General features: G+C 40.9%; 1 protein-coding gene across 1 annotated transcript in view; it reads left to right on the forward strand.

Moving 5' to 3' along the window:
• ZCCHC2 (zinc finger CCHC-type containing 2) overlaps positions 1–27,791 on the forward strand; it is a 62,851-nt gene that overhangs the window by 19,293 nt on the left and 15,767 nt on the right. The window contains 5 exon segments of the mRNA XM_041739401.1: positions 1,378–1,449; positions 5,651–5,763; positions 21,859–21,953; positions 24,442–24,525; positions 26,275–26,332. Of these exon segments, the coding sequence (XP_041595335.1) occupies positions 1,378–1,449; positions 5,651–5,763; positions 21,859–21,953; positions 24,442–24,525; positions 26,275–26,332 (422 nt within the window).

Genomic DNA, 27,791 nt, shown 5'->3' on the forward strand with positions numbered 1-27,791 from the left:
CAGAACTCTGGCTTCTGCTCTATGGGAGAAATAGCCTCAGTTTGCACATTTCAGGTCCTTATCTCCACATCCTTCACTTACCGTTTTTATAACACATGGCACAGGCCACTGTGCTCTCTTCTTTCCATTTACACTGGTTCTCCTTCTGTTGCTGGAGTTCTTAGCTTGTTCCTTCCTCAGAGCCTTTGTCATCCCCAGCTCTGGAACAATCTTCCCCAGACCATTGGCACAGCTCACATCCCTTCAGCTCCCCAGCTGATTCGAATGTTCCCGCCTGTGAGGTCTTCCTCCGCACCCTTCCATGGTGCTGTCCTGATCCTGCACCAGGCCCTATTCACTCGCTCTGGAGCCCTGATCCCTGAAGGGATCTCTTAACCATTCATTTGTCGTAATCTGTCTCATGCCCTAGACCCTGACCTCAGCCAGAAGAGAGACTTCCGCTGTCTTGTCCACTCCTATGTCCCTTTGACTGAGAACAGTGTCTGACACAAGTAGCTGCTCATCAAACATTCACATAACTAAAAATCATATAAAAGATATGCCAGTTAATAAGGGTATTTGCTCTGAGGGTTGGTAGATAAAATTTCATATCTGTGTTTAAATATCTGACTAATAATGGTATGATTAGTCGATAAGACTTAGGTATTTGCAGAGTTCATATTTTACCTGGCTCAAATAATTGTAAAGTAGCCATCATGAGTGGACTGAGATCAAGTCCACTGAATTAAAAGTATCCAAGAAGCAAAGGGGCATAAGAGATTCCAGTCTGGCTCTTCTGCTTACTTAGGGTCAGATCTATGTAAGTTAAACGCTGAGCATTTTAGTTTCTCCATCTGAAAATGGAAGGAGTCATACCTGCCCCATCTACCTTAATAGGATTTTAAAGAATTGAGATAAAGATGAAATCTCTTCATAAGCTATAAATCCCATAAAAATACAATAGAGGACTATCAAAAGGGGGCAGTAAACTCTAGTTATTTCTCTGAAGCATTTATATTTAATAAGTTCCAGGAGATAGAATTTTTATCTTTCTTGGTATATAGATCTATACTGTCAAAGTGTCATTTTAGAGTTCTGCAACTTTTCCCTTTTGAAAAATTACTAAACTCTATAGTCACGTTTTAAAAGACAACTTTAAAAAAAAAAAAACATGCGATTTGAAAGGAATTCTTAAAAAGTTTTTTCAGTAGAGTCTGTCAATGTGCCGTTAATTTTAACAATTTGAGGAAATTACTACAATGCCAGATTAACTTTATATTTTCAATTGTTAATCTTAATAAAATTTAAGTTAAGGCCCTTTGTTTTACACATGGCTTTTTTTCAGCCGGTTCCCGCCTAAGAAATAACCATATAATATGTGTGTTTTTTTTAAATCAGGTAAATTGGTCTGATCTTTCAGTCACAACAGTAACAAAAACCCACCAAGAACTACAGGAATTTCTACTGAAGGTAAAAGTATAGATTTTGTTGTTAAAATGATTTTTTACGTAATATATAGAATCCAAAACCTCAATATCAAAATAGACACCAGGAAGATTTAACAACATATATAAAGGTTGCCTTAGAACTCTCCATGAACGTTACCTGTAGAAAATGTCATGTTATTCTAAACCTAAGTTTTCTTATGTTACCAATATAAGGAAATGAATGAAGGGTTTTCCACATTAAAAAAAAAAAAAAAATGGAACCTGATTCCTAGTTCCTTGCCGAGGTATATTTAATGGTGGCTGCTTGGAAGGGTACTTCCTGTGAGAGAGTGCGTCTGCAAAGTGAGAGGCCTGTTAGCATTTGTTGTGGTTCTTAGATCTCACAGCTCTTCGGTTCCCTCTGTGGACTCCCTGAAATCCATGTCCCTTGGTTCCTTCTTTGAGTTCCAGCTTCCCCCACGCTCTCCCTGGTGATAGATGCTCCTGAGTATTGAGAGCACGGGATGATGGAAACATCTTATGCAGACTTGCGGAGGTAAAAGGTATCTTAGATCATTGTGTTCAAACTCTTGCCTGTTTCTTTTACACTAATTTTATTTGAAGCGCGTATGCATACAGCTAAATGTTAAAAGGAGGAAATGGGTTTGAATGGTTAACCAGTACATTAGTATTTCTCAATAAGGAAATATATTTTAAATTTATTGCGCTTAAGGAGACAGGAAGTCCAGAAACAGGAAACACTCCCAGCTCCATCACTAACTTTTGAGTGAAGGTCTATGTAGTTACTGAACCTGTAACATCTGCAATGTTCAGGACCGCTCTGGTTTCTAAGTTGTCTTTTTGTCACCATAAGTTTATTCTTTCAGATCACATGGGTCTCCGTTCTGAAAGCTACAAGACACTCTTTGTCACCAGCTTGCAGAGCTTTGAGTAGCATGGTGGGTGTTGGCTCTGAGGAGGATGTAGTTTGATGTGCTGTTGCAGCGTTAGTTCTGCTAACAGGGTTAACTAATACCCAGGGACAATTTGCATGTTTTCCTGCAGCTTATTAAAAACCAGGCCCTCTGGGTGGAAGGCTGTGAACTCCTGCTGCTGCTTCAGGATAGTGACCTAACTGCATGTATGGGGGGGCGGTCATTAGTCGACAGTTGCCTAAAGTCACATGTGTGTGACCTGTCAGCTGTAGGCAGCCCGGTGAGGAAGGAGAGAGTGCTGGAAGGAGCGGGGGTGTGAGGGCTGACCTCCAGAGAAGAGGTCATCAGCTCCCCAAAGGAGAAACTAGCTCCTGGCTCACTGTCTGCCTGTTGAAGAAATTAGGAAGGGCTGGCCCATCCTGTACCACCGCCGCACCTGCACTTGTAAAATATCTTCTATTTATGTCTGACTTCTCTGTTTCAGTAGGATAAACTTAACCAAAGCTTAAGGACAAGTCATCCTGGGCAGGTGTCATTTGGGTTGGAGAGCAGTGCACTTCGTTTCTTTTTCTTGTGTTGCCCTTTCCATGACAGAGTTCTAATGCTGGAAGCTAGGTTGCAGGGAGGTGGAGCTGGGGCTGAAGGATCCTGTGGTGTGGGGTCAGCACGGTGGGCTCCAGTGCTGTCCACGCGTCGGTGTGGGGGTGCTGCCACCAACCTGTCCGTTTGGGGCAAGAGGCTTCAGCAGGAGCGCATGTGACTGAGCACCAGCCTCGGGCCTGGCACCAGCAGAGTCTCTCCTGTTGGGGTTCCCTTAAGCTTCAGCTGGCTCTGTGTCTTGACAGATTTCTTTTTTTTCAATCGTACAATATTTTCTGAAAGCTTAAGTGCTTAAAAAAAAAAAAAAAAAAAAAAGGAGCCCCCTACAGCTAATTCGCTCTTCAGAATTATGGTAGTTAATGATCCGCCTCATAAGTCAACTTTTGAATATAGAATTTTTCTAAAGTGGGACAGATGCCTTCTCAAGTTATATGAAATAATTGTCAACATTGTATACTTCCAGAAACTAATCGCCTATTATAAAACATCCTTTCAGGTTTACCGAAATACTTTTTCTCCTTTTTTCCTTTCTTTTAAAATCATCTACAAAAGTTAAGAGCAAAAGTGTCCTTTTGACAACCTGTACATACTAACAACCTTTAACTTTTGTAGATGCTGTTTAACTGCACTTACTGTTTGCTATAATGTGGAAGAGTGAGTTTGAGGTCAGTGCTTTCAAATCCTTATTCCCCCCGTGTATGTGGCAGCCTCTGACCCCGCATCCAGGCCCCCTTCCTCTGCTGCTTAGAATGTGCATCTGACACCTGTCTGTTCCTCATTGCCAGACTGGAAGCTCCATGGAGGCAGGGTTCTTGTTTCTTATTTCACTGCTGTATCCACGGTGCCTAAAATAGTACCAAGGACAGGGTTGGGGTCTGAGTATTTGTTGATTGAATGAGTGATGAATGAGAAGAGTTACAAAAAACGAAATTGTAATGATGGCTCTCCATCAGGCCTCAGAGTTTTTAAAGAGAAGCTATGGGAGCAAGGAGAAATGCCTTCCAGCACTCTGCGCTGGTTGGTGCAGGGCTGAGTGGAGCCCGGAGGTGGGGTGCTGGGTCCTAGACTGAAGACTGAGAGGTGAGGATATTCAGAAGTGACTAGAATAGAAGAGACATGATTTAAAGCTATATTTTTAGCAAATATGCCTTCCCCTAGGACTGGAAATAGTCCTTGGAAATTGAAGATAAAAATCACTTGAAAATAAAGCATTTTGCAAGTACCGATGACTATACATCTGCACTCTGCCCCGTCATGTCAACGGTCACTGACTCGAAGGTTAAAATGTATGTACTCTCGCCATCAATGCTTAGAAGAGCCATCCGTGATTCCATAGTGGAAGCGGACTTCTCTACTGAAGCTGGTTTTCTTTGGCTGTGTGCAGTTATTCAGGAAGTACCATGTGTAAAATGGGTGTATATATACTGTGGGTAATATGAATAGGCCTTAGTGTCCTTTATCTGTATTAAAATAACATGAAAATGTAAATATTGAAACAGTCATTTCTTTGGGAAATGTGTAGATTCAGAAGTTGTTTCTTCCCAGTGTAGTGGTCAGAGGACTTGCTTTCCACAGCGGGTATGCAGAATGCCAGCAGAGCCTTCAGCCTCACCAAGTTAAGAAAGAACCAAAAAGAACTTCATTCTGACAAAACATCTTGATTCCACAGTCTAGCTGCCTGAATTAATACTACTTTTTGCTGTCTTTGTTAAATATTCCATTTCTGAATCGTTGACTCAAAATGCATATTTGTTGAAAGAATACTTGCTTTGGATTCTCCAGTTAAAGATCAATACATAAACTGATGATTTGTGTAGATGGTTATGTTCCAACAGCTCCTTAGAGATCACGTTAACAGTTGTACTCTTAATTTTAGTGAAAGTGCTAATAATTCAGGAGTTCATTGCAAAGCCTAATTATCAGAAGTCAAATTTAAAACTTTGAATTCTTAAAAGACTTGGAAAGTTAATTTTACAAATGACTGATTTATTAGGAATTTTAAAAAGTAAGCTAGTTAATAAAATGACTTAAAGTTTTGTTTTTTAAATAAAACTCTTCTTGGCCAAGTGACAATTTTTTTGTGGTTTCTGGTACATCACTTTAAGGGCACTTCCTTTATAGGTTGAGAGAAAGGTTGCTCACCCTTCAATTAGTGCTTTTTATGTAAGCAAGATTGAGGGTTTTTGCCCCATCTTTCACACCCAGTTCTTTATTTGGTACATAGCACTGGTAGTCTGACATTGCCTGAGATTCAGATGTGAAATGAGGCACAAAGGTGATAACTGTAAAGGCAGGGATAACACCTCTCAGAATACTATTTGAGGATTCAAATAATTGTAGCTATGCTATGCAAAATGTTGTTCCATTTAACTAAAGCACTTCAGTGTGGATGTCATTTTCATGTGGCCTGTGGCACTTGGAATGTGAGGGATCTGCAGGCACGTCCCAGAAGCATGCTGAATGCTGCTGGGGTTCTTCTGCATCATCGCAGAGCCCTGAGGTGTGCCCAGAAAGCAGAAGACTGTTTCCTAGTAGAAAAAGCTCTGTTGCTTCAGTATGGGGTCTGGCGTCATGAAGATTTAGAGAAGGAACTGCTTTGGGACCGTGACCGAGCAAGAGACATTTATCTTCCTTTTATGCCTCTGGTTTGTAACATTCTTAGCAGCAAGTAAGAAACTTAACATTGGCCTTGCTGTTTTTCTTTTCTAGCTCCCAAAGGAAGTGTCTTCAGAGACTTTTGACAAGACCATCTTAAGAGCCCTGAATCAGGGTTCATTGAAAAGGGAGGAACGGCGACATCCTGACCTAGAGCCCATCCTAAGGTAATGATTTACTGACACTGTCACAACGATGACACAGACAAGATCATGGGCGGCGGAGGACTTAGAATGGAGGTTTTTTCCCTGTGGAGTACTTTTTAAGATGGGCTTCTTATCCATATGTTATTTGGGTCTGGGCTCACACTAGGAAACATCAAACAAATTACTTTTATCACCAGACGCTTTGGCTCTCTGATTTAAAAAAAAAATGCTTTTAAAATATGCAGGCAGTGAACCTCCTGTTTTCTCCATAAGATATTTACTGAAAGAGTTCCTTGTCCAAGAGCTCAACTTTAGAGATGTTTTCTGTTTTAAGTTGTCAGGTAAGTAAGAAGATTAGGCTAATGGGTTGGAGAATAAAAGAAGATTAACACTCCCTGAACACCTGCTCTTCTGGACAGCGGTAAAGTTACAGTGGTGGCGAGCTGGGCAGGGCGGAGGGGGGTCAGCTCCCAGAGCATCCTGTGCGCCTGTGGAGGGAAGAAGAGGTGAAGACACAGGCAGATGGAGTCATGGCAGCACCAGCTCTCTGTGTGGGCAGGATGGGTGTGGACATGGGTAAATATGCTTGTTTCATGATGGGAAGGTGAGGGATCTCTTGCCTAACGGCTTACGTTTTTTCCCTAAAGTAAGAGTTTGCTGTAGAATGGCTATGCTGAAGATGGGGGATCAAATGTTTGGGAGCAGAAGAAACTTAGAGTGGTCGCGTGGGGATGTGGAGAACAGCCTGATCAAGGAAACCTCTTAGGTCGGCCAGGGCGTGGAGTCCATTTGCCATCAGAGATCAGTAAATTATAGTGGTGTTGGTCTGTCTTGCTGTGTGGATTTTTAACAAAATCCTTCCCTCATTTCAGGCTCAGGTGTTGGGAAAGCAGATGGGTTGGATAAAGACTTTCTTGGGTGTGATGAAAGGACAGTGGGGCAGAGGAATTTAGGGAAGAGTGTGCAGGGTTTAAGAACAGACGAATGCCCAGAGTGAACATAGGTGAGTCAGACAGGAGGGTGAGCCCCGGTTGAAAAATGGGTGTCCTGGAAGTAGGCAAGTAATTAAGCAGGTTAGAACGTGAAATGTCTGGGTTAGGGAATCCTGAGGTGAAAATGTTCCTTGGGGTCGTCAGAGGTGTGGGGCATGGTTTCGGTAACTTAGATTGCTGCACTCACCCCTCTGTGAGGGGCTTCCCGTCAGGAGAGAGAAATTAAGGCATTAATGGCCAAGCAAACAAATGCTGTTTGACTGAAAACTTGGAGTTACTAGTAAGTCAACCAAGTAAAAGCAGTGTTGGGACCCAGGTAGCTTGAGTCCGGGGTTGCGGGGGACTCCCTGCCTGTCAGGCCCCGTCTAGGAGGGAGCCCTGCAGAGGGAGTGGGTAGAGGTGGGGGTCCTTCAGAGCCCTGGCCATCCCCCTCCAGCGGGGCACCCAGCGAGGGGCGGGGTGGGGCTGGGAGCAAGGGGTGTGTGTTTGCTCCTCGCTGGAGGGAAGCAGAAATCTGGGAAGGAGAGTGTGTGCGCTGGATGACAAGGGCCCAGGAAGAGCAGAGGCAGAGGAAGTCCCTGGGGAAGAGGCAGCCACACAGGGCCCGAGCCTTGGCTGCTCACCTGCGTGGAGCCCAGGCGTGCTGGCACTGTGGTGGCCAGGAGCGGACTCAGCCAGAGGGTGGGGGTGCTGAACGGCAGCTTCTGGGGGTCCCCAGCCTCACAGCCCCCACCTCCACCGGCTGGCGGGACTTCATTCCAAGGAAGGAGGTGCACATCTGTTCATTGAAGAGCCTGGGTGTGGGGGGGCCACTCAGACGGCCCAGCGGGCCGGTTCAGAGAGAACGGGGAGCAATGGGGGAGTGGTCGCGGGGCATCTCAGGGATGGGACCGGGGAGGTCACGTGATGGTGGTGAGGGAGAATTGGGTAAATTCCTGAGTCCCTGTGCTATTCAAAAGTCAGTGAGCCAATGGGGCACCTGGGTGGCTCAGCAGTTGAGCGTCTGCCTTTGGCTCTGGGTGATCCCAGGTCTGGGGATGGAGTCCCACATCAGGCTTCCTGTGAGGAGCCTGCTGTTCCCTCTGCCTCTGTCTCTGTCTCTATGTGTCTCTCATGAATAAAGAAAATCTTTAAAATAAATAAATAAAAATAAACTATTTGCTAATTTGATAGAATGATTATTGCATTGGCTTAATCTTCATTTCCTTTATTAGTGAAATTCAGTATCTTTCTGTAAATTTAGCCATTTGTATTCTGTAAGATCATCTGTCCTTTACCAGTTTCTTTGTGGGGTTTGGTGTTTTTAGATTTTTAACAACTCACCTTTAGTGATACAGGATTTCCAAGTGATGATCTTTTAGATGAAGTTTAAAATATTATGTTAAATCTGTCAGTCTTTGTTTCTGTGTTTCTCTTCACGCATACAAAGTCATTCCCAGATTGTTTGTTAAATGTTAGGGACATCTCTGTAGCCATATGGGGAAAAAGTTAGGCTGGAACCATATGTCATTCCTTACATCAAAATTAACTCTAGATTGCTCAGAGATTTAAATGCAAGAAAGAAAATATGAAATTTATGTGTATGAAAAATTTTTCGAAGTATCATGCAATACCTAGACACCATTAAAAATGGAAATTCAGATACTCAGAAATCAAATTTCTGCATGATATAAGGAAAATATAAACAAAGTAAAGACTAACCACAGGTTCAGGAAAAATACTTGCAATAATTTCTTTCTCATTAAAAAAAAAACCTCCTGGGCAACTCAGGTGGCTCAGCGGTTTAGCATCGCTTTCAATTCAGGGCGTGATCCTGGAAACCCAGGATCGAGTCCCGTGTTGGGCTTCCTGCATGGAGCCTGCTTCTCCCTCTGCCTGTGTCTCTGCGCCTCTCTCTCTCTCTGTCTCTCTCTGTCTCTCATGAATAAATAAATAAAATCTTAAAAAAAAAAACCCTCCTAAAAATCGATAAGATAATGAAAACGAAGAGTCCAAAGCAGTGAGAAAAATGGGAACATACATGAACAAACAGGAAAGTGAAACTGGAATTTTAGGTGTCATTTGAACATATGAAAAGCTGCTCCTAATCAGAAATATAAATTAAAAACTTGAGTTGTATTTTTTTAGGTGGCCACTACATTTTTAAAATTTTTAATTAAAGAATTTTTTTAATTTATAGTTTTAAAGGTTCTTTTTTTGGTGGGGGGAAGGGCAGAGGGAGAGTGAGAAAGAGAATCTTAAACAGGCCCTATGCCCTTTGTGGAGGATGCAGGGCTCAGTCTCACAACCCTAAGATCATGACCCAAATCAAAATCAGGAGTCTCATGCTTACCCAGCTGAGCCACCCAGGTGCCCCTAAATTTAGTTTTAATTGAAGTATAGTTGACATACAATATTGGATATAGGATTGCATTGAATCTGTAGGTTGTTTTCTACATTGGACATTTTAACAATATTCTTCTAATCCATGAGAATGAGATGTCTTCCCATTTATTTGTGTTGTCTCAATATCTCCTAATTCTCAGAGTACAGGTTTTTTGTTTGTTTGTTACTAGGTATGTAACCTAGTGATCTGACAATTATGTATAATACAGAACACTCACCACAACATGTGTAGTTACCATCTGTCACCATACAAAGTTATTATGAAAAATTTTTAAAGGTTTTATTTACTTGACAAGTGAGAGAGAGCACAAGCAGGGAAAATGGGAGAGGGAGAGGAAGAAGCAGGCTCCCCACTGAGCAGGGAGCCCAACGTGGGACTCCATCCCAGGACCCCCGGGATCATGACCTGAGCTGAAGGCAGATACTTAACCAACTGAGCCAACCAAGTGCCTCAAGTTACTACAATATTATTAACTATAGTCCCTGTGATGTGCGTTTCATCCTATGACTCATTTATAACTGGAAGCATTTGTACCTCTTAATCCCCTTCACCTATTTCACCCATCCCCTCCCTCTCAGCTACAAGTTTTCAGTATTTGAGCCTGTTTCTGCTGGTTTGTTCATTTGTTTTTTAGATTCCACATGTAAGTGAAATGATATTTGTCATTCTCTTTCTGGCCTATTTCACTTAATATAATACTCTCTAGGTCCATCTGTGTTGTCCCAAATAGCAAGTTTTCTTTTTCTTTTTTATGACTGAGTAATATTCCATTTTACCATCCTTATCCATTCGTCTATTGATGGACACTTAGGTTGCTCCCATATCTTGGCTACTGTGAATAATGCTGCAGTAAACACAGGGGTGCATATATTTCTTCAAGTTGGTGTTTAATTTTCTTTGGGTAAATATTCAGAGGTGGTATTCCTAGATTGTATGATACTTGTATTTTTAATATTTTGAGGCACCTCCATACTCTTTTCCATAGTGGCTGCACCAATTTGCATTCTCTGCAATGATACGTGAGGATTCCCTCTTCTCCACAGCCTCACTAACACTTGTTATTGCTTGTCTTTTTGATACTAGCTATTGTGACTGGCATAGGGTGATAGCGTTGTGTTTTGATTTGCATTTCCCTTATGACTAGTGATGTTGAGTATCTTTTCATGTGCCTGTTGGCCATCCATACGTCTTCTTTGGAATATGTTCAGGTCCTCTGCGTTTTTTTAATGAGATAATTTGGTTTCTTTGGTGTTGAGTTGTACAAGTTCTTCTGGTTATTAACCCCTTATTGAATATATCATTTGCAAATATTTTCACTCATTCAGTAGGTTGCCTTTTTGTTTTGTTGATGATTTCCTTTGCTGTGTAAAAGCTTTTTTATTATGATACAGTCCCAATAGTTTATTTTTGCTTTTGTTTCCCTTGCCTGAGGAGACTTAATCCAGAAAAATATTGCCCATGGCCAGTGTCCCAAAAATTTATCGCCTGTGTTTTCTTTTAGGAGTGTTATGGTTTCCTGTCTCACAATTTAGGTCTTTAATCCATTTTGAGTTTATTTTTGTGCATGGTAAGAAAGTGGTGCAGTTTCATTCTTTTGCATAAAGCTGTGAAGTTTTCCCAGCATCATTTATTGAAGAGATTATCTTTTTTCTGTTGCATGCCCCTGCCCCTGGCATAGATTAATTGACCACATAAGTGTGAGTTCATTTCTGGGCCCTCTGTTTTTTCCATTGATCTATGCATCTGTGTTTGTGCCAGTACCATATGTGTTTGATAGCTGTAGCTTTGTAATATAGTTTGAAATCTGGGATTGTGATACCTCTAGCTTTGTTCCTCTTTCTCAAGTTTCCTTTGGGTGTTTGGGGTTTTTGTGGTTCCATATACATTTTAGTATTACTTGTTTTAGCTCTTTGGAAAAAAACTGTTGGATGTAGGATTGCATTGAATCTATAGGTTGCTTTGGGTAGTATGGACATTTTAACAACATTCTTCTAATCCATGAGAATGAGATGTCTTCCCATTTGTGTTGTCTCAATGTCTCTTAGTTTTCAGAGTACAGGTTTTTTGTTTGTTTTAATCTCCCTTGACTGTCTATTTAACCTGTTGGATATGCAAAGATCAAAAAGTTTGGCAGGTACAATAAATTGGTAAAGTTTCTATGGAAAGCTATTTGGCAACATCAGAACTTAAGTGCAGATAACCTTTGAATAGTTCCACTTCTGGTAATTTACCATCCAGGTACATTCCCACTGTATGCAAAGATGAGTGTTTAAGGATGTTTACTGTTGTAACTTGGTTTAACTCAATGGGACAAGTATTTTAATGTCATCGGACATTCGTTCACTGGAATACTATGTAGCCTTACTGAAAAGAACGATAGAGAGCAAAAAGGTACATGAAGTAGTGCTGGGGGAGCGCAAGGTGAGAACAGTTAATAGAATGTCACCATTTTAAAGGATATGTACATGTTTGCCTGCAAAGAATATCTCTGAAAAACACAGCAGTAAGGAGACTTATGTCTAAGGAAGAAAAGGGGCTCGGAGAAGGAATAAGACTGGCTGTTCACTTCCTAACTTCTGAGTTTGGGCCGTATATATTCTTCACTTACTTAAAGCTGCTTGAAGCTATCCCTCTTCTGAAACACGATCAATTTACTTTTTGTGTGCAGATCGTTTCTGTTATTTCTATTGTTCTTTAATCATTTTGAATTTATTTTGTTTTACCAACTGAGGCCAGGACCTAAATCTGTTTTTCTTTCCAATGAATTGATTTTTTCCTGTATTATTATTGTTTTCCTACATTCCTAGGTATATATCGTATTCCTGGATTTCTCCTCTCAACAATCTCATTCTTGTTGCAGGATCACTTTTTATTTATTAGAACTTTACTAGTAGCTGACAGATGTGGTTTTTCTCCTCCTGGTACTCTTTCTAAATACTCCTCTGTGTTCTCAGATATTTATTATTCAGCTTAGGTATTTTAAAATGATGCATATGTGTTTTAGGAGATGTGCTACACCATGGTTCAAGTCTTAGTAATATCAGTGCTAGGGTTCTTTGTAGCACTGTCATTTTTAAAGAGTCACTATCAGTTCCCGTCCTCTTTTCCCGTGCCCTTCGTGAACATGTCCTAAGGCTGCTCAGTGGAATAGGGCAAGGCAGGCAGCAGCTATGGTTTTTGAGGACATGCTATAATGGACTACAAAAGGGACCTAAGTGGAGGGAGGAGTCATCCAGTCATGGAGATGGTGCTGGGAGGCCTGGCACAGTGTTTGAGAGGATGTACACATGAGAGAGGGCGGGCAGGGCATTTGAACTCAGCTGGTACTGGGAGGCTACCTGCCTAGGAGGTGGAAGGGGGCAAGAGTGGGAATAGATTGCTATTCTATTGTATAGAATAAGTAGGGGGTTGACCTAATTAGTAAATATATTAAGAATAGTGAGGACCAAGTTTCTCTCTATTGGAGAAGAGAGTTATAGTATAGGAAGGAAGAAGACCAAAATGAACCATGGAGTAGATGTCTGATTGGAATTGAAGATAGTGATGTGAACCCATGGTTTTTGGTATATATAGAAAATTACAGAAATAAATATGGTTGTGTGTGTACACACTTGTTCCCTCACTCTGTTCATTGAGGGAGTTTGGAAGCAGCCGTAGCCAGGAGCCGTGGGAATGCCTGGTGTTCAGAGCTTGAATTGTAACACCATTCTCCACTAAACAGAACTAGGGCTCCTTGGAGGAAAAGTCGATTGTAGGCCTGGAGCAGGAAAAGGACAAGATGAGCCTCTTGTGCCAGAAAGTAAGGAAGTGCTCAAAGAATGAGGTGGCTTGGTCAAAAAGCTACAGAAACTGACTTTGAAGGGGCTCCTAGTGGTCAAATCTGGAGCATATCCAACATCAAAATAAATAAAACAGTAACATTGAATAAAATAGGAAACCACGAGTCCATGTGGAAATAAATAATGAATGAATAGACTGAATGAGGATATTTTACAGTATCGAAGTCCTTTTCCACAAAACAATGCTTATTATTCATAAAAGAAGGAAGAGTAGCTATAGAGTGGTGAAGCCTAGTAGATACCACTTTAATCCAGTAACGTGAACTTGATGAGAGATGAGGGGATCAGTCAGAATTACTACACAATAGGCTATAGCAAAGAAACAAAGTCTCAGTCCTATCATATTCCTGCTATGAATCTAATCTTGAAGAAACATCAGACAAACCCAAGTTGTGACCATTCCACAATACATAGGGGTCGTCGTCTTAAAACATGAGAGCCAAGGGAGGGCTGAGGATTTCTCATGGTGGCCGGATGCAACATAGGATCTGAACTGGGTCTTTGTAGTAAAAAGGACACTTTGGGGTCAGTTGGAAAAACTTAAATGAGGTCTGAGGATTAAGGTTTTCTTTTTCTTTTTTTTTTTTCTTTAAGATTTTATTTACTCCTGAGAATGAGAGAGACAGAGAGGCAGAGACACAGGCAGAGGGAGAAGCAGGCTCCCTGCAGGGAGCCTGATGTGCGACTCATCCCAGGACCCTGCCTTTGGATTTTAATCCCCAGCCATAGGTGATGTGTTCAGACCTGGAAATTTAGAGCAGCTCCTTGCTCAGTTGTCCTTCCATCTTTTTATTTCCCCCTTGTCTTCCTATCGACTATTTCTTCCACATTTGGCGTACACCTGAACCAAAAGCAGACACCTACAACCCTGGATACCAGGTGGCCCTGAACTACGTCTTAATATGTCAGTGTTAACAATATCCTGTTAATGATGTAGGAGATGTCTTTTATTTGTGGGAATCTAAATTTCTTTCCAGTTGTTTTGGGGTGTCAAGGTATGACTAGTGATTCAGAAAAAATGTTTTTTACTGATTCACAACTTTTCTCTAATTTGAGACTTCAAGAAGAAAAATTTTAAGGTTTTATTTCTTGACAAGTGAGAAGAGAGCACTTCAGAAAATGTTTCCTGGAGAAGATAGAGGTAGTGCAGGCTCCTCTATTAGGGAGCCAAGTGGGACTCCATCCAGGACCGGGATCATGACCTGAGCTGAAGGCAGATACTTAACCAACTGAGCCAACCAAGTGCCTCAAGTTACTACAATATTATTAACTATAGTCCCTGTGATGTGCGTTTCATCCTATGACTCATTTATAACTGGAAGCATTTGTACCTCTTAATCCCCTTCACCTATTTCACCCATCCCCTCCCTCTCAGCTACAAGTTTTCAGTATTTGAGCCTGTTTCTGCTGGTTTGTTCATTTGTTTTTTAGATTCCACATGTAAGTGAAATGATATTTGTCATTCTCTTTCTGGCCTATTTCACTTAATATAATACTCTCTAGGTCCATCTGTGTTGTCCCAAATAGCAAGTTTTCTTTTTCTTTTTTATGACTGAGTAATATTCCATTTTACCATCCTTATCCATTCGTCTATTGATGGACACTTAGGTTGCTCCCATATCTTGGCTACTGTGAATAATGCTGCAGTAAACACAGGGGTGCATATATTTCTTCAAGTTGGTGTTTCATTTTCTTTGGGTAAATATTCAGAGGTGGTATTCCTAGATTGTATGATACTTGTATTTTTAATATTTTGAGGCACCTCCATACTCTTTTCCATAGTGGCTGCACCAATTTGCATTCTCTGCAATGATACGTGAGGATTCCCTCTTCTCCACAGCCTCACTAACACTTGTTATTGCTTGTCTTTTTGATACTAGCTATTGTGACTGGCATAGGGTGATAGCGTTGTGTTTTGATTTGCATTTCCCTTATGACTAGTGATGTTGAGTATCTTTTCATGTGCCTGTTGGCCATCCATACGTCTTCTTTGGAATATGTTCAGGTCCTCTGCGTTTTTTTTAATGAGATAATTTGGTTTCTTTGGTGTTGAGTTGTACAAGTTCTTCTGGTTATTAACCCCTTATTGAATATATCATTTGCAAATATTTTCACTCATTCAGTAGGTTGCCTTTTTGTTTTGTTGATGATTTCCTTTGCTGTGTAAAAGCTTTTTTATTATGATACAGTCCCAATAGTTTATTTTTGCTTTTGTTTCCCTTGCCTGAGGAGACTTAATCCAGAAAAATATTGCCCATGGCCAGTGTCCCAAAAATTTATCGCCTGTGTTTTCTTTTAGGAGTGTTATGGTTTCCTGTCTCACAATTTAGGTCTTTAATCCATTTTGAGTTTATTTTTGTGCATGGTAAGAAAGTGGTGCAGTTTCATTCTTTTGCATAAAGCTGTGAAGTTTTCCCAGCATCATTTATTGAAGAGATTATCTTTTTTCTGTTGCATGCCCCTGCCCCTGGCATAGATTAATTGACCACATAAGTGTGAGTTCATTTCTGGGCCCTCTGTTTTTTCCATTGATCTATGCATCTGTGTTTGTGCCAGTACCATATGTGTTTGATAGCTGTAGCTTTGTAATATAGTTTGAAATCTGGGATTGTGATACCTCTAGCTTTGTTCCTCTTTCTCAAGTTTCCTTTGGGTGTTTGGGGTTTTTGTGGTTCCATATACATTTTAGTATTACTTGTTTTAGCTCTTTGGAAAAAAACTGTTGGATGTAGGATTGCATTGAATCTATAGGTTGCTTTGGGTAGTATGGACATTTTAACAACATTCTTCTAATCCATGAGAATGAGATGTCTTCCCATTTGTGTTGTCTCAATGTCTCTTAGTTTTCAGAGTACAGGTTTTTTGTTTGTTTTAATCTCCCTTGACTGTCTATTTAACCTGTTGGATATGCAAAGATCAAAAAGTTTGGCAGGTACAATAAATTGGTAAAGTTTCTATGGAAAGCTATTTGGCAACATCAGAACTTAAGTGCAGATAACCTTTGAATAGTTCCACTTCTGGTAATTTACCATCCAGGTACATTCCCACTGTATGCAAAGATGAGTGTTTAAGGATGTTTACTGTTGTAACTTGGTTTAACTCAATGGGACAAGTATTTTAATGTCATCGGACATTCGTTCACTGGAATACTATGTAGCCTTACTGAAAAGAACGATAGAGAGCAAAAAGGTACATGAAGTAGTGCTGGGGGAGCGCAAGGTGAGAACAGTTAATAGAATGTCACCATTTTAAAGGATATGTACATGTTTGCCTGCAAAGAATATCTCTGAAAAACACAGCAGTAAGGAGACTTATGTCTAAGGAAGAAAAGGGGCTCGGAGAAGGAATAAGACTGGCTGTTCACTTCCTAACTTCTGAGTTTGGGCCGTATATATTCTTCACTTACTTAAAGCTGCTTGAAGCTATCCCTCTTCTGAAACACGATCAATTTACTTTTTGTGTGCAGATCGTTTCTGTTATTTCTATTGTTCTTTAATCATTTTGAATTTATTTTGTTTTACCAACTGAGGCCAGGACCTAAATCTGTTTTTCTTTCCAATGAATTGATTTTTTCCTGTATTATTATTGTTTTCCTACATTCCTAGGTATATATCGTATTCCTGGATTTCTCCTCTCAACAATCTCATTCTTGTTGCAGGATCACTTTTTATTTATTAGAACTTTACTAGTAGCTGACAGATGTGGTTTTTCTCCTCCTGGTACTCTTTCTAAATACTCCTCTGTGTTCTCAGATATTTATTATTCAGCTTAGGTATTTTAAAATGATGCATATGTGTTTTAGGAGATGTGCTACACCATGGTTCAAGTCTTAGTAATATCAGTGCTAGGGTTCTTTGTAGCACTGTCATTTTTAAAGAGTCACTATCAGTTCCCGTCCTCTTTTCCCGTGCCCTTCGTGAACATGTCCTAAGGCTGCTCAGTGGAATAGGGCAAGGCAGGCAGCAGCTATGGTTTTTGAGGACATGCTATAATGGACTACAAAAGGGACCTAAGTGGAGGGAGGAGTCATCCAGTCATGGAGATGGTGCTGGGAGGCCTGGCACAGTGTTTGAGAGGATGTACACATGAGAGAGGGCGGGCAGGGCATTTGAACTCAGCTGGTACTGGGAGGCTACCTGCCTAGGAGGTGGAAGGGGGCAAGAGTGGGAATAGATTGCTATTCTATTGTATAGAATAAGTAGGGGGTTGACCTAATTAGTAAATATATTAAGAATAGTGAGGACCAAGTTTCTCTCTATTGGAGAAGAGAGTTATAGTATAGGAAGGAAGAAGACCAAAATGAACCATGGAGTAGATGTCTGATTGGAATTGAAGATAGTGATGTGAACCCATGGTTTTTGGTATATATAGAAAATTACAGAAATAAATATGGTTGTGTGTGTACACACTTGTTCCCTCACTCTGTTCATTGAGGGAGTTTGGAAGCAGCCGTAGCCAGGAGCCGTGGGAATGCCTGGTGTTCAGAGCTTGCATTGTAACACCATTCTCCACTAAACAGAACTAGGGCTCCTTGGAGGAAAAGTCGATTGTAGGCCTGGAGCAGGAAAAGGACAAGATGAGCCTCTTGTGCCAGAAAGTAAGGAAGTGCTCAAAGAATGAGGTGGCTTGGTCAAAAAGCTACAGAAACTGACTTTGAAGGGGCTCCTAGTGGTCAAATCTGGAGCATATCCAACATCAAAATAAATAAAACAGTAACATTGAATAAAATAGGAAACCACGAGTCCATGTGGAAATAAATAATGAATGAATAGACTGAATGAGGATATTTTACAGTATCGAAGTCCTTTTCCACAAAACAATGCTTATTATTCATAAAAGAAGGAAGAGTAGCTATAGAGTGGTGAAGCCTAGTAGATACCACTTTAATCCAGTAACGTGAACTTGATGAGAGATGAGGGGATCAGTCAGAATTACTACACAATAGGCTATAGCAAAGAAACAAAGTCTCAGTCCTATCATATTCCTGCTATGAATCTAATCTTGAAGAAACATCAGACAAACCCAAGTTGTGACCATTCCACAATACATAGGGGTCGTCGTCTTAAAACATGAGAGCCAAGGGAGGGCTGAGGATTTCTCATGGTGGCCGGATGCAACATAGGATCTGAACTGGGTCTTTGTAGTAAAAAGGACACTTTGGGGTCAGTTGGAAAAACTTAAATGAGGTCTGAGGATTAAGGTTTTCTTTTTCTTTTTTTTTTTTCTTTAAGATTTTATTTACTCCTGAGAATGAGAGAGACAGAGAGGCAGAGACACAGGCAGAGGGAGAAGCAGGCTCCCTGCAGGGAGCCTGATGTGCGACTCATCCCAGGACCCTGCCTTTGGATTTTAATCCCCAGCCATAGGTGATGTGTTCAGACCTGGAAATTTAGAGCAGCTCCTTGCTCAGTTGTCCTTCCATCTTTTTATTTCCCCCTTGTCTTCCTATCGACTATTTCTTTCCACATTTGCGTACACCCTGAACCAAAAGCAGACACTCAACCGCTGAGCCACCCAGGTGCCCCTGAGAACTACGTCTTAATATGTCAGTGTTAATATCCTGTTACTGATTGTAGGAGAATGTCTTTGTAGGAAATACTAAATGTCTTCCAGTTGTTGGGGTGTCAGAGATCAACTGACTATGGTTCAGAAAAAGTATTTTTTACTGTATTTGCAACTTTTCTCTAAGTTTGAGACTTCGAGAAGGAAAAAAATATTTCCATAAGGAGCCACTTTTAGAAATTTGTTTCCTGGCTAAGATGATAAGAAGTATGTGGCTGACTCCTCCTTATTACAGCTGTTAGTCTTCTCCTCCGTATGATCATAGAGGTGTGTGTGTGTGCGTGCGTGTGTTTTGAGATCTTTTTTACTATAAAGGGGTTATTCGAGCTACTCGTGAGGAATGTAATGGAGGGTGTGATGCCAAAAATCCCGAATTGCCCTTTCTCCAAATTTAGTCACTAGAAATAGCCTTCATTAAAAATCTTACAGAACTCTCCAGAAATTTTCTGTGCACATACATACCTTTGAATTTATGTATTTACTGTGCAAATTGAGTTATCCTGTACACTCTTGTTCTGCCACTTACTCTTTTCATTAAATATATTGGACATGGTAACATATTGGTACATGTAAAAAGATTGCTGCCTCCTTATTTGCTGCATAATCTATTTTTACTTGTATCATAACTAGTGGATTTTATGGCCATTTTTATTCTAAATATTTAAAACTACAAACAGTATTACAGTGAATGTCCATGTATGTCTCTTAACATATTTGGAGACATTTATCTGTAAGAGAAATTTGTAGAAATTGGTCTTAAGTTATGCGTTTTTAAATACGTGATGACTCCAGATTACTTCTAAGGATTCTAAGGAGGTAGCAGCAGAAGTCTTTAATTCGGTTCTCTACCCCTCAGCAGACGGAAGATACTCTCATCTCTGCTTTGTCAGTCTCAGAGAGGGAGACTGTCTCTTATTTGAGTCTGGAGTCAGTCTGTATTTGCACTTTCCTATAAATGGCTTTTTCCGTCCTTCTCACTTTGAATGGGTCTTACTGATTTATAAGAGTTATTTGTTGGAGAAAGGAGCCCTGTTGGTCATTATTTCTTGACCACGTGGACAGTGGAGATTTTTATGTAGTCAGATATATTGACCTTTCCTCTGACGGTTTCAGGGTTTTGTATCCTGCTTGGAAAGATTTTCTTCTTCAAAAATTACATTTTTAAAACAGTTTTTCTTCCCCTAGTATTTCCTTTAAAAATCTTTGATTTGTGTGGCTAGTTTGTGGTCTCAGCACCACTCTCAGGATGTTAGAACACCTCACTCTCAGTTTCTGGATTTTAGATTAGTATGGTTATCATTCATGTCACGTAAAAAATGGAGCAGTTGGGGATCCCTGGGTGGCGCAGCGGTTTGGCGCCTGTCTTTGGCCCAGGGCGCGATCCTGGAGACCCGGGATCGAATCCCACATCGGGCTCCCGGTGCATGGAGCCTGCTTCTCCCTCTGCCTGTGTCTCTGCCTCTCTCTCTCTCTCTCTGTGACTATCATAAATGAAAAAAAAAAAAAATGGAGCAGTTGTAGAGGAAGGGGGGAATTGTAAGTGAGAAATAGGAAATTGAGTTTACAGGAGCAGTGGAGATGGGGTTGGTACAGGACACACTGCCTGAATACAGTTCCAGATGACTGCAAATAAGGAAGATGGAAATAGGGCAATGGAATGTACACTTGGGTGGTTTCTGTCATGTCAAAACATGATCTTGTTTTTCTTATTTAATGTGTTAGTTTATGGCCAGTTTGACTTTTAAATAGATAGGTGGAATTGCCATCATCTTGTGCTTCTGCATTACTGAGCCTTGGTTTCTGAGCGTGTGCTGACTTCAGGCCTTGGGCCTCAGTCTTGGGTGTGGCTTACACATCTAGCTCCTTGTTCCCACAGCAGAGATGCACTTGCTATGTGGAGTGGTAGGTAGCATCTAGGCTGTCTCTTGTGACCCTGGCCTTGAATTCAAGATGGGTCGGTCTGTCCTTCTTGGACCAGGTTTGTAAATGTAACTGGATAATAGGTTCCACCACTGCCTTTGGATTTTAATCCCCAGCCATAGGTGATGTGTTCAGACCTGGAAATTTAGAGCAGCTACTTGCTCAGTTGTCCTTCCATCTCTTTATTTCCCCTTGTCTTCCTATTAACTATTTCTTTCCACATTTGTGTACCAAGGAGCAATTTTGCCTAATGCACAAGGTAATTTTGGTCCATAGGGGCATCCCTTCATATGGTATTAGATTTTATAATTAGTATGAATGACTGCTAAAAAACTTGGGGAGAAATTTAGGAATTTGATTTTATTTTTTAAAAAGATTTGATTTATTTGAGAGAGCAAGAGCAGAAGCAGGTGGAGGGGCAGAGGGAAAGGGAGCCCAACCCAGGGCTCGATCCCAGAACTCTGGGATCATGACCTGAGCTGAAGGCAGACACTTAACTGACTGAGCCACCTGGGCATCCCAAAGAAGTTTAAGAATTTTAAATGAGCATTTAAAGTGTTCAGAAGTAATGGAAGGGGATTTGTCTGTTAAGCAGGGTTACAGTTTTGTGTGCTGTGAGTGCCATAACCTTGATGAATTGGTAGTATTATTCCCTATGAGGAGAATAAAGCTGAGAGGCTGTTTACAATGAGTCAGCTTTTAAGTGGTTGAGCTGGTTTGTAGATCCTTGAGGAAACTTTTCATTAGACTGTACTGTCACTGTGCCCCTTATTGCAGGTCCCTTTGTAGAGAAGACTTCCAGCTGGAATATTTTAATTACATTAATCAAATGTGGGGAGAGCTGATTTTCAAAGATAAGAGCTCAGAAAGATGGTACGACACACAGTGGAATGAACCCTTAGTCATGCCTTCAGATGTAGTAATACTTGTGACTAACCAGACCACCACTGCATTCCGCAGTTTCCAGGACCCTGAGCACCCCTACGTCCTGGGCTCTTACATTTAGAGTGTGGGAAGGTGCCTTCATGGGACAGGCAAGTGAGGACAAGTACACCTGTGAAGAAGGGTAAAGGAATTGCAATACTTTGAGCAGAAAGATGGCTATTGGACCAGGGGGACAACAGGCTGAAATTATGACATGCGTATCTTTTGCCAGCATTGCAACCATACCACTAGATTATAGATTAGAAAGAAAAAAAAAAAAAAGCCTGTTGATTAGATTTTTGTGAAGAGGCTTAACTTTATTCACTTTCTCCTATGAGAAATACATTAGAAGATAATATTATTTTCCTTAGGAAAACCATGTAATTTTTATACCTGAATGAAACTGCCACATATGTTTGCCTTACAGCCTGAGCTGAGACTCCAGTGGATTTGTACCGTGTGAAATTAATGCCTCTCTTTTCTTTCTGTGCAGGCAGCTATTTTCAACTTCATCCCAAGCTTTCCTACAGAGTCAGCGAGTGCACAGCTTCTTTCAGGCCATGCCACCAGACCCCCTGCACAGCCTCAGTAAGCGCCTCTCCTCTTAGAAACCAGCTCTTTTCGTGCTTAGAGTTCTCATTTCACTGTGCTGCCCTGTGTGGATGGGGTGATCGTTTAGTGTGAGTGGAAAAGCCCCCGGTGGCATACAGTTAAGAGACATCTATAGTTCTCAGTGACGGTCACATTACAGTTCTAAGGAGAATACCATGTAAAAGTTGATGTCACCAAACACTCTGATTGCAAGGCAGAGGCCAGCTGTCTCCAACTCATGGACACCCTGGTTCCTCCGGGTCCTTGTCAGCCCTGGTGGCAGGGTCATAGGGGGACCATGCTGCTGAGTGCATGGTGTGGAACCTCTTGGAATCGACTTTCCCCTTCTTGGGCCCCTGCTTCAGTAGTGACCTCCTCACCCTCCCGGGCTGAAAACCCTGGCCTTCCCCTTTCCACACTTCCTCTTGCGCTCAGCCGCTTACAGGCCAGGCCACACTGTCTCTCCTTACCCATCCCCACGGTGGTGGTTAAGCCTTTCTTTCATGCACACCCTGCACAAAGCCTCGCTCGCCTCTGATTCTGGTTTCTCCCTTTACTGTAACCTAGGCCAGGATTACTTCAGGGATCAGTTGGGTAATCCCCTCTTCAAAACTTTAATAAAAGTTCAGTTTGAAATTCAAGCCCTGCCAGGAGCCTCCTTGTACCTTCCTGCGAGTCTCAGGCACTGACTACTCTCTAGCTTGGCATCTGCTCAGTTCACCTGCCGTTTCCTGTCCCAGTGCCTTGGCTCGTTGTGCACCTGAACTTTTAAATGTCCTTCCTTTTGGCACAGCTGTTGAAATCACACCTATTTTAAGACCCAACTGAAATACTGCTTCCCGAAGATTTCCCCGATTATTTTCTTCTATTCCTGTAGGTTGGATTCGCCCCTATGTCTCATCCTTTATTATAGTTGGCCTTGTGTTTCGTTTTAGGCACAACTTTTTCAACTGCCCTTTTAAACAAATATTTGGCCAGAAACACAAATGGGTGCTTTTTAGGAGAATGTGCTGACTTCCAGCACAGCCACTCTGGCAAGTGGCTATTTATTTTTTTTAATCTTCGGTTTTCAGCAAAGTCATATTTTTCTTCTACCTAAAGGGGAAAGAAAATGGGTATTTCCTCATTTTTAAATGGAAGAAAAAGAGATTTAAAAAAGTATAAGATGATTGGATATTATAACATGAATTAACTTGGTCACGTTTCTCTAATAGGGTGTGTGTGTGTGTGTGTGTGTGTGCGCGCGCGCGCATGTACATGCACGCTCCTTAAATATTTTAAACAAGTAGCAATTAGAATTAAGACTTTTGATGACGTTGGTGAGACAAGATGAGCAACTCCATGGTTAAATTTATGTCTTAGTGGTAGTAGTAGCTTTTTTTGTTGTTTGTTTGGTTGGTTTTTTTTTTTTTTTCTTTTTTAAGGAGAATTCTAATCCTACAACTGTATAGATTCAACAATCAGTGCTTTTGCTGGAACGGAGTATAGGCACTTTTGAAGGAGTATCATTAAATAGCATATGTTTAATTCTAAAAAAGCATCGAAACACCAAAGTTAAAACTTCAAATTCAGATTTTAACAGGCTGCCCAGGAAAACTAGCCCAAGTGAGTAGTGCATATATAAATAGTAGAAAACTCATCATGAGAGCTTTTACAGTATTTAAACTATGAGTAGTGCTAAAGAAGCTAATAGATTTGAAGATAATCAGATTGTTGTGAAATTAAATGTATTAAAAGTGCATGTTTTGAGATTGGGGAAAATCTGGCCAGGATGTCCACACTGTTTCACCAAAGAACACATTGTTGTCGAAGTTCATTTGCACTTTCTAAAAAAATTGACAGCTCTACCCTTTTTCTCCCTAAGATAGAGTGTTAGTCTATATTCTGACAATTGAGAAAACAAATGTTAAACTTCTAAATGATTTCAGCATTAAACTTTGGAATCCCACCAGTCTGGATAGTAACAGAGAAGTAATTCAGGGCTTTCAGGATGTATTTGGTGGGTCAGTGCTGGTCCACAAATTGCTTGTCACTGCTCTGTAATAGAATAGAAACTGATAGTAGACACTGAGAGTGTGTAGCAGTTTGACATTGCCACACATGATCATATTTTATAAAAGTTATAGTTCACAACATACTAGAAATTTGAAAACCTCCCCACACACCGATGTTTGGGAAGCACTAATCCAGTGCTGCTTCTCATTTTGCACATGAGCACGTGGGGGGCTGGCAGAGGCGAGACACCTTGCTCCAGCCTGTAGTTCTTATGGAGAGAGCAGGCTCCATGACTCAGTGTCCCCACTCCCAGTCCTGTGTTTTGTGCTGTCACTTTGGTTTCTTAAAGGGCCTAACTAGTAGAAAAGTTCTCTTTCCCACGTAGTTTTCCACTCTCCTCTTTTTGGGAGAAAAGGAATCCTAATCATTCTGTGTGCTCTGTTTGTTATATTTTTCCTAAAAAATTAATAATAATGAATGCTTCCTGCAGATAACTTACAATCCTCTCTGAAGACTTCTAAAATATTAGAACACTTAAAAGAAGACAGTTCAGAAGCTTCAAGTCAAGAAGAAGGTAAATGTGTATTCATGGGAACAGGCCATTCTGCCTGATTGGGTCACAGGGAGAGGCCAACAGACTGTTAGGACAGGTGAAGGAGCTGAGGAACAGACATCTGGGAACTCAGAGTGTGAGGGCTGGCATTATAAGTAAATGAGGAAAAATAGATTAGTCAGTAAATGATGTTGGCTGGCTTTCCAGTTGAAAAAAAGACTTTATAATTAGATCTCTACTTAAATCATGCACAGAAATTTCAAGTGAATAACAAAATATATGTAGCATATAAACTTCATGTAATAGTAAATTGTAAAAGCGAATTTTGAAATGTTAATAATCTGGGACAAGAAGGCTTTTTTGACGAAACAGAGCATGCATGACTGTGGAGATCTTTCTAATCTACATTAACTGAACACGAGGCCCAAAAACCAGACAGAAGACATTTACAGGATATTCACAATTGAAGAAAGACTACATCCAGACAGTAGAAATATTCTTGCGAAAGTTCAATGAGGACATCAGTCTGATTGGAAATATGGACAAAAGATAAAGATAGTTCAAAGAAGAAGTTTGAATGGCTATTAAATAGTGTTTAGCCTCACAAGTAGTCCAAAAAATGCACACTCTAAAAACAGTAAGATGTTATTTCATATTCATCAGATTGGCCAAGCGTTTTCAAGTCTGACATTACCAAGGATATGAAGTAATGGGAACTGTGATCCACTGCAGATGGGAATATAAATTGGTACAACTCATTTGGACAGAAATTTGACACTATGTAGTGAGGTTGGAAGTAATTAATTTTATGCTACTGCCCGGCAGTTCTGCTGCTATGAAAATTGTTGTCCGTGTGCCCAGGGGATGGAGACTGAAATCCTCACAGCAGCCTTGTGTGTAATAGCAAATACCCGGGTGTTTGTTGTAAGTCTTCATAAAAACACACACTAGAAATATTACAACTAGTTTAGTTCTCTGTAGAGGGAGGGAGTTAGTGGAATGGAGGAAGGCCTTCAGTTGTTTCTGTGATATATTTTTGTTTCTTAATTAAAAGAGGCAAGTATAGTTAACCCTTGAACAACATGCAGGTTAGAGGCACTGACCCCCCTCCCCATGCAGGTGAAAATCCGTGTTGAACTTCGACTCTGCCACAACTAAACTATAACTAGCCTGCTCTTTGACTAGAAGCCTTACCAAAAACGTACACTATTAACACATAGTTTGTATTTTAGGTGTGTTATATACTGTATTCTTATAATAAAGTAGGCTAAAGAAAAGAAAATAATAGGTTTACAGTAGTGTACTTACTCATGAGAAAAAAAATCTGTGAGAGGACCCTCATGATTCAAACCCATGTTGTTCAAGGCTCAAGCTGAATAGAGAGATCTGAAACGGTATATCGGCGTTTCTTACATGAATAGATGCACATCTTTTGAATGTTTGAGACACTTCATTTTTTTAATGGTTAAAAAAAGAGCCTGAAATGGCAGCTTCTTGTTTTGCAGTGGCACATCATAGCGAAATTCCATAATTTTTGGACCAAACCGATTTGCTCTTGGGTGGACCATATTTGAGAGGATATTTAAGGAAATTCAGTGGTCCTGTGTGTCTTTGAAAAATTGCCTCTTTAAGGAATTTTCTGTGAAAAATGCTTTCAAGTGTTCTGCACAGTCTGTTGATGCTGTCATGGTCACATAAATTAGTTGCATCATCCTTTTGGATTTTTGCAGAAGCATTTGGTATAATGAACTGTTTTTTCCTCTACTGTAGATGTGTTACAGCACACCATAATCCACAAGAAACATACCGGGAAAAGTCCCCTTGTGAAGTACGTATCTAATTTCTAAAATGTAAATGTCTTTGTGCATTTTTTAATTAATTGACTGTGTCACATTTGCTTTAAGTACTGATACTTTTGGCTACAAGTCTGCCATTTAGTATTGGCTTGTTATTTGGCCTTTTCTGTATTACCTTCCTTTTCTCTCCTTTCTTGCTTTAGGGGTGGTTTTTATTCTGCTTTCCTCTTCTCTTAACCTTGATTGTTATAGATCGTGTTCCCTTCTTCTCGTGATTACCCTAGAGATTGTATTTTACATCTTTAACTTACTAAAGGTCTGGTACCAGTTGTGCTTGTACCACTTCCCCCATGAGGACCTTTAATCACTGTCACCCCCTTACGTCGTCCTCCCTGTATCAACTATAAATGTCATATTTACCTGTCGTTGTTCTCTCTGTATTTCAACCTCATGAAATCTCTCTTCATTTGTCAGATTTTACCATTCCAGTGCCCTTCCCCGCATGCCTTAGCATCCTTCTGTGATTGTTTTCCTTCTAGCTGAAGAACACTGAGTATTTCCGAAGTCATACCTGCCCGTAACGCCATCACTTTTATTTTTACCTGGAAAAAAATGCTTATTTTGCCTTCAGTTTTGCTGGATGTAGGATCCTACGTTGGCAGTTACTTCCTGTGAGCTCTGAAACTCAGGTTTTCCTGTCTTCCTGTTTAATGCATTTGCTCCCTTGCCTCATGTCCTCTCGGCCCACCTCTGCCTCCCCTCACATTCTTCCTGTCCTACCTAAGCTGCAGGATGTGCTGCCTTCTGCCTCAGAGCCCTGGCTGATGATTCTGTGGACCTAATTGGCCCTCCCCAGAAATGCAAGTCAGTTTGCTCCAGTAATCCGCACTCAACCAACCAGTGGGGGAGCTCTGGCTCCCTGTCCTTTGGATAGATGATTGTAGGAGGTCCCATCCAGTACTGAGGTCTCCCTCAGTAAGGGACCCTTACATAGGTGTTTCCTCCTTTCCTATGTATTCTGTGCGCTCGTCGTGCCTGCTTCCTGGAGTCACCTCCCATACCAGCCATGCCATCCCAGACAGCTACTTTTTTTATACGGGGACTAAAAAAGACAGCTGGCGGGCAGCCCCGATGGCTCAGCGATTTAGCGCTGTCTTCAGCCTAGGGCATGATCCTGGAGACCTGGGATCAAGTCCCACGTCAGGCTCCCTCCCTGCGTGGAGCCTGTTTCTCCCTCTGCCTGTGTCTCTGCCTCTCTCTCTCTGTGTCTCTCATGAATAAATAAATAAAATTTATATATAAAAAAAAAAGACAGCTGGCATTCATTGTTCAGTCTTACTGTTGATCTTTGGAAGTTGGTGTGCTTTTCAAACTCTGATTGCTTTTTAAGATTTCCTCATTGTCTGGTTTTCAGCACTTTGCCTAGGATGTGTTTGTAGCTGCCTTAGAATGAATTCTTCTCAAGTCTGAAGCCTGATACTTTTTGGGTTT

This window comes from Vulpes lagopus, chromosome 24 (assembly GCF_018345385.1).
Source record: "Vulpes lagopus strain Blue_001 chromosome 24, ASM1834538v1, whole genome shotgun sequence".
Classification (NCBI taxonomy): domain Eukaryota; kingdom Metazoa; phylum Chordata; class Mammalia; order Carnivora; family Canidae; genus Vulpes; species Vulpes lagopus.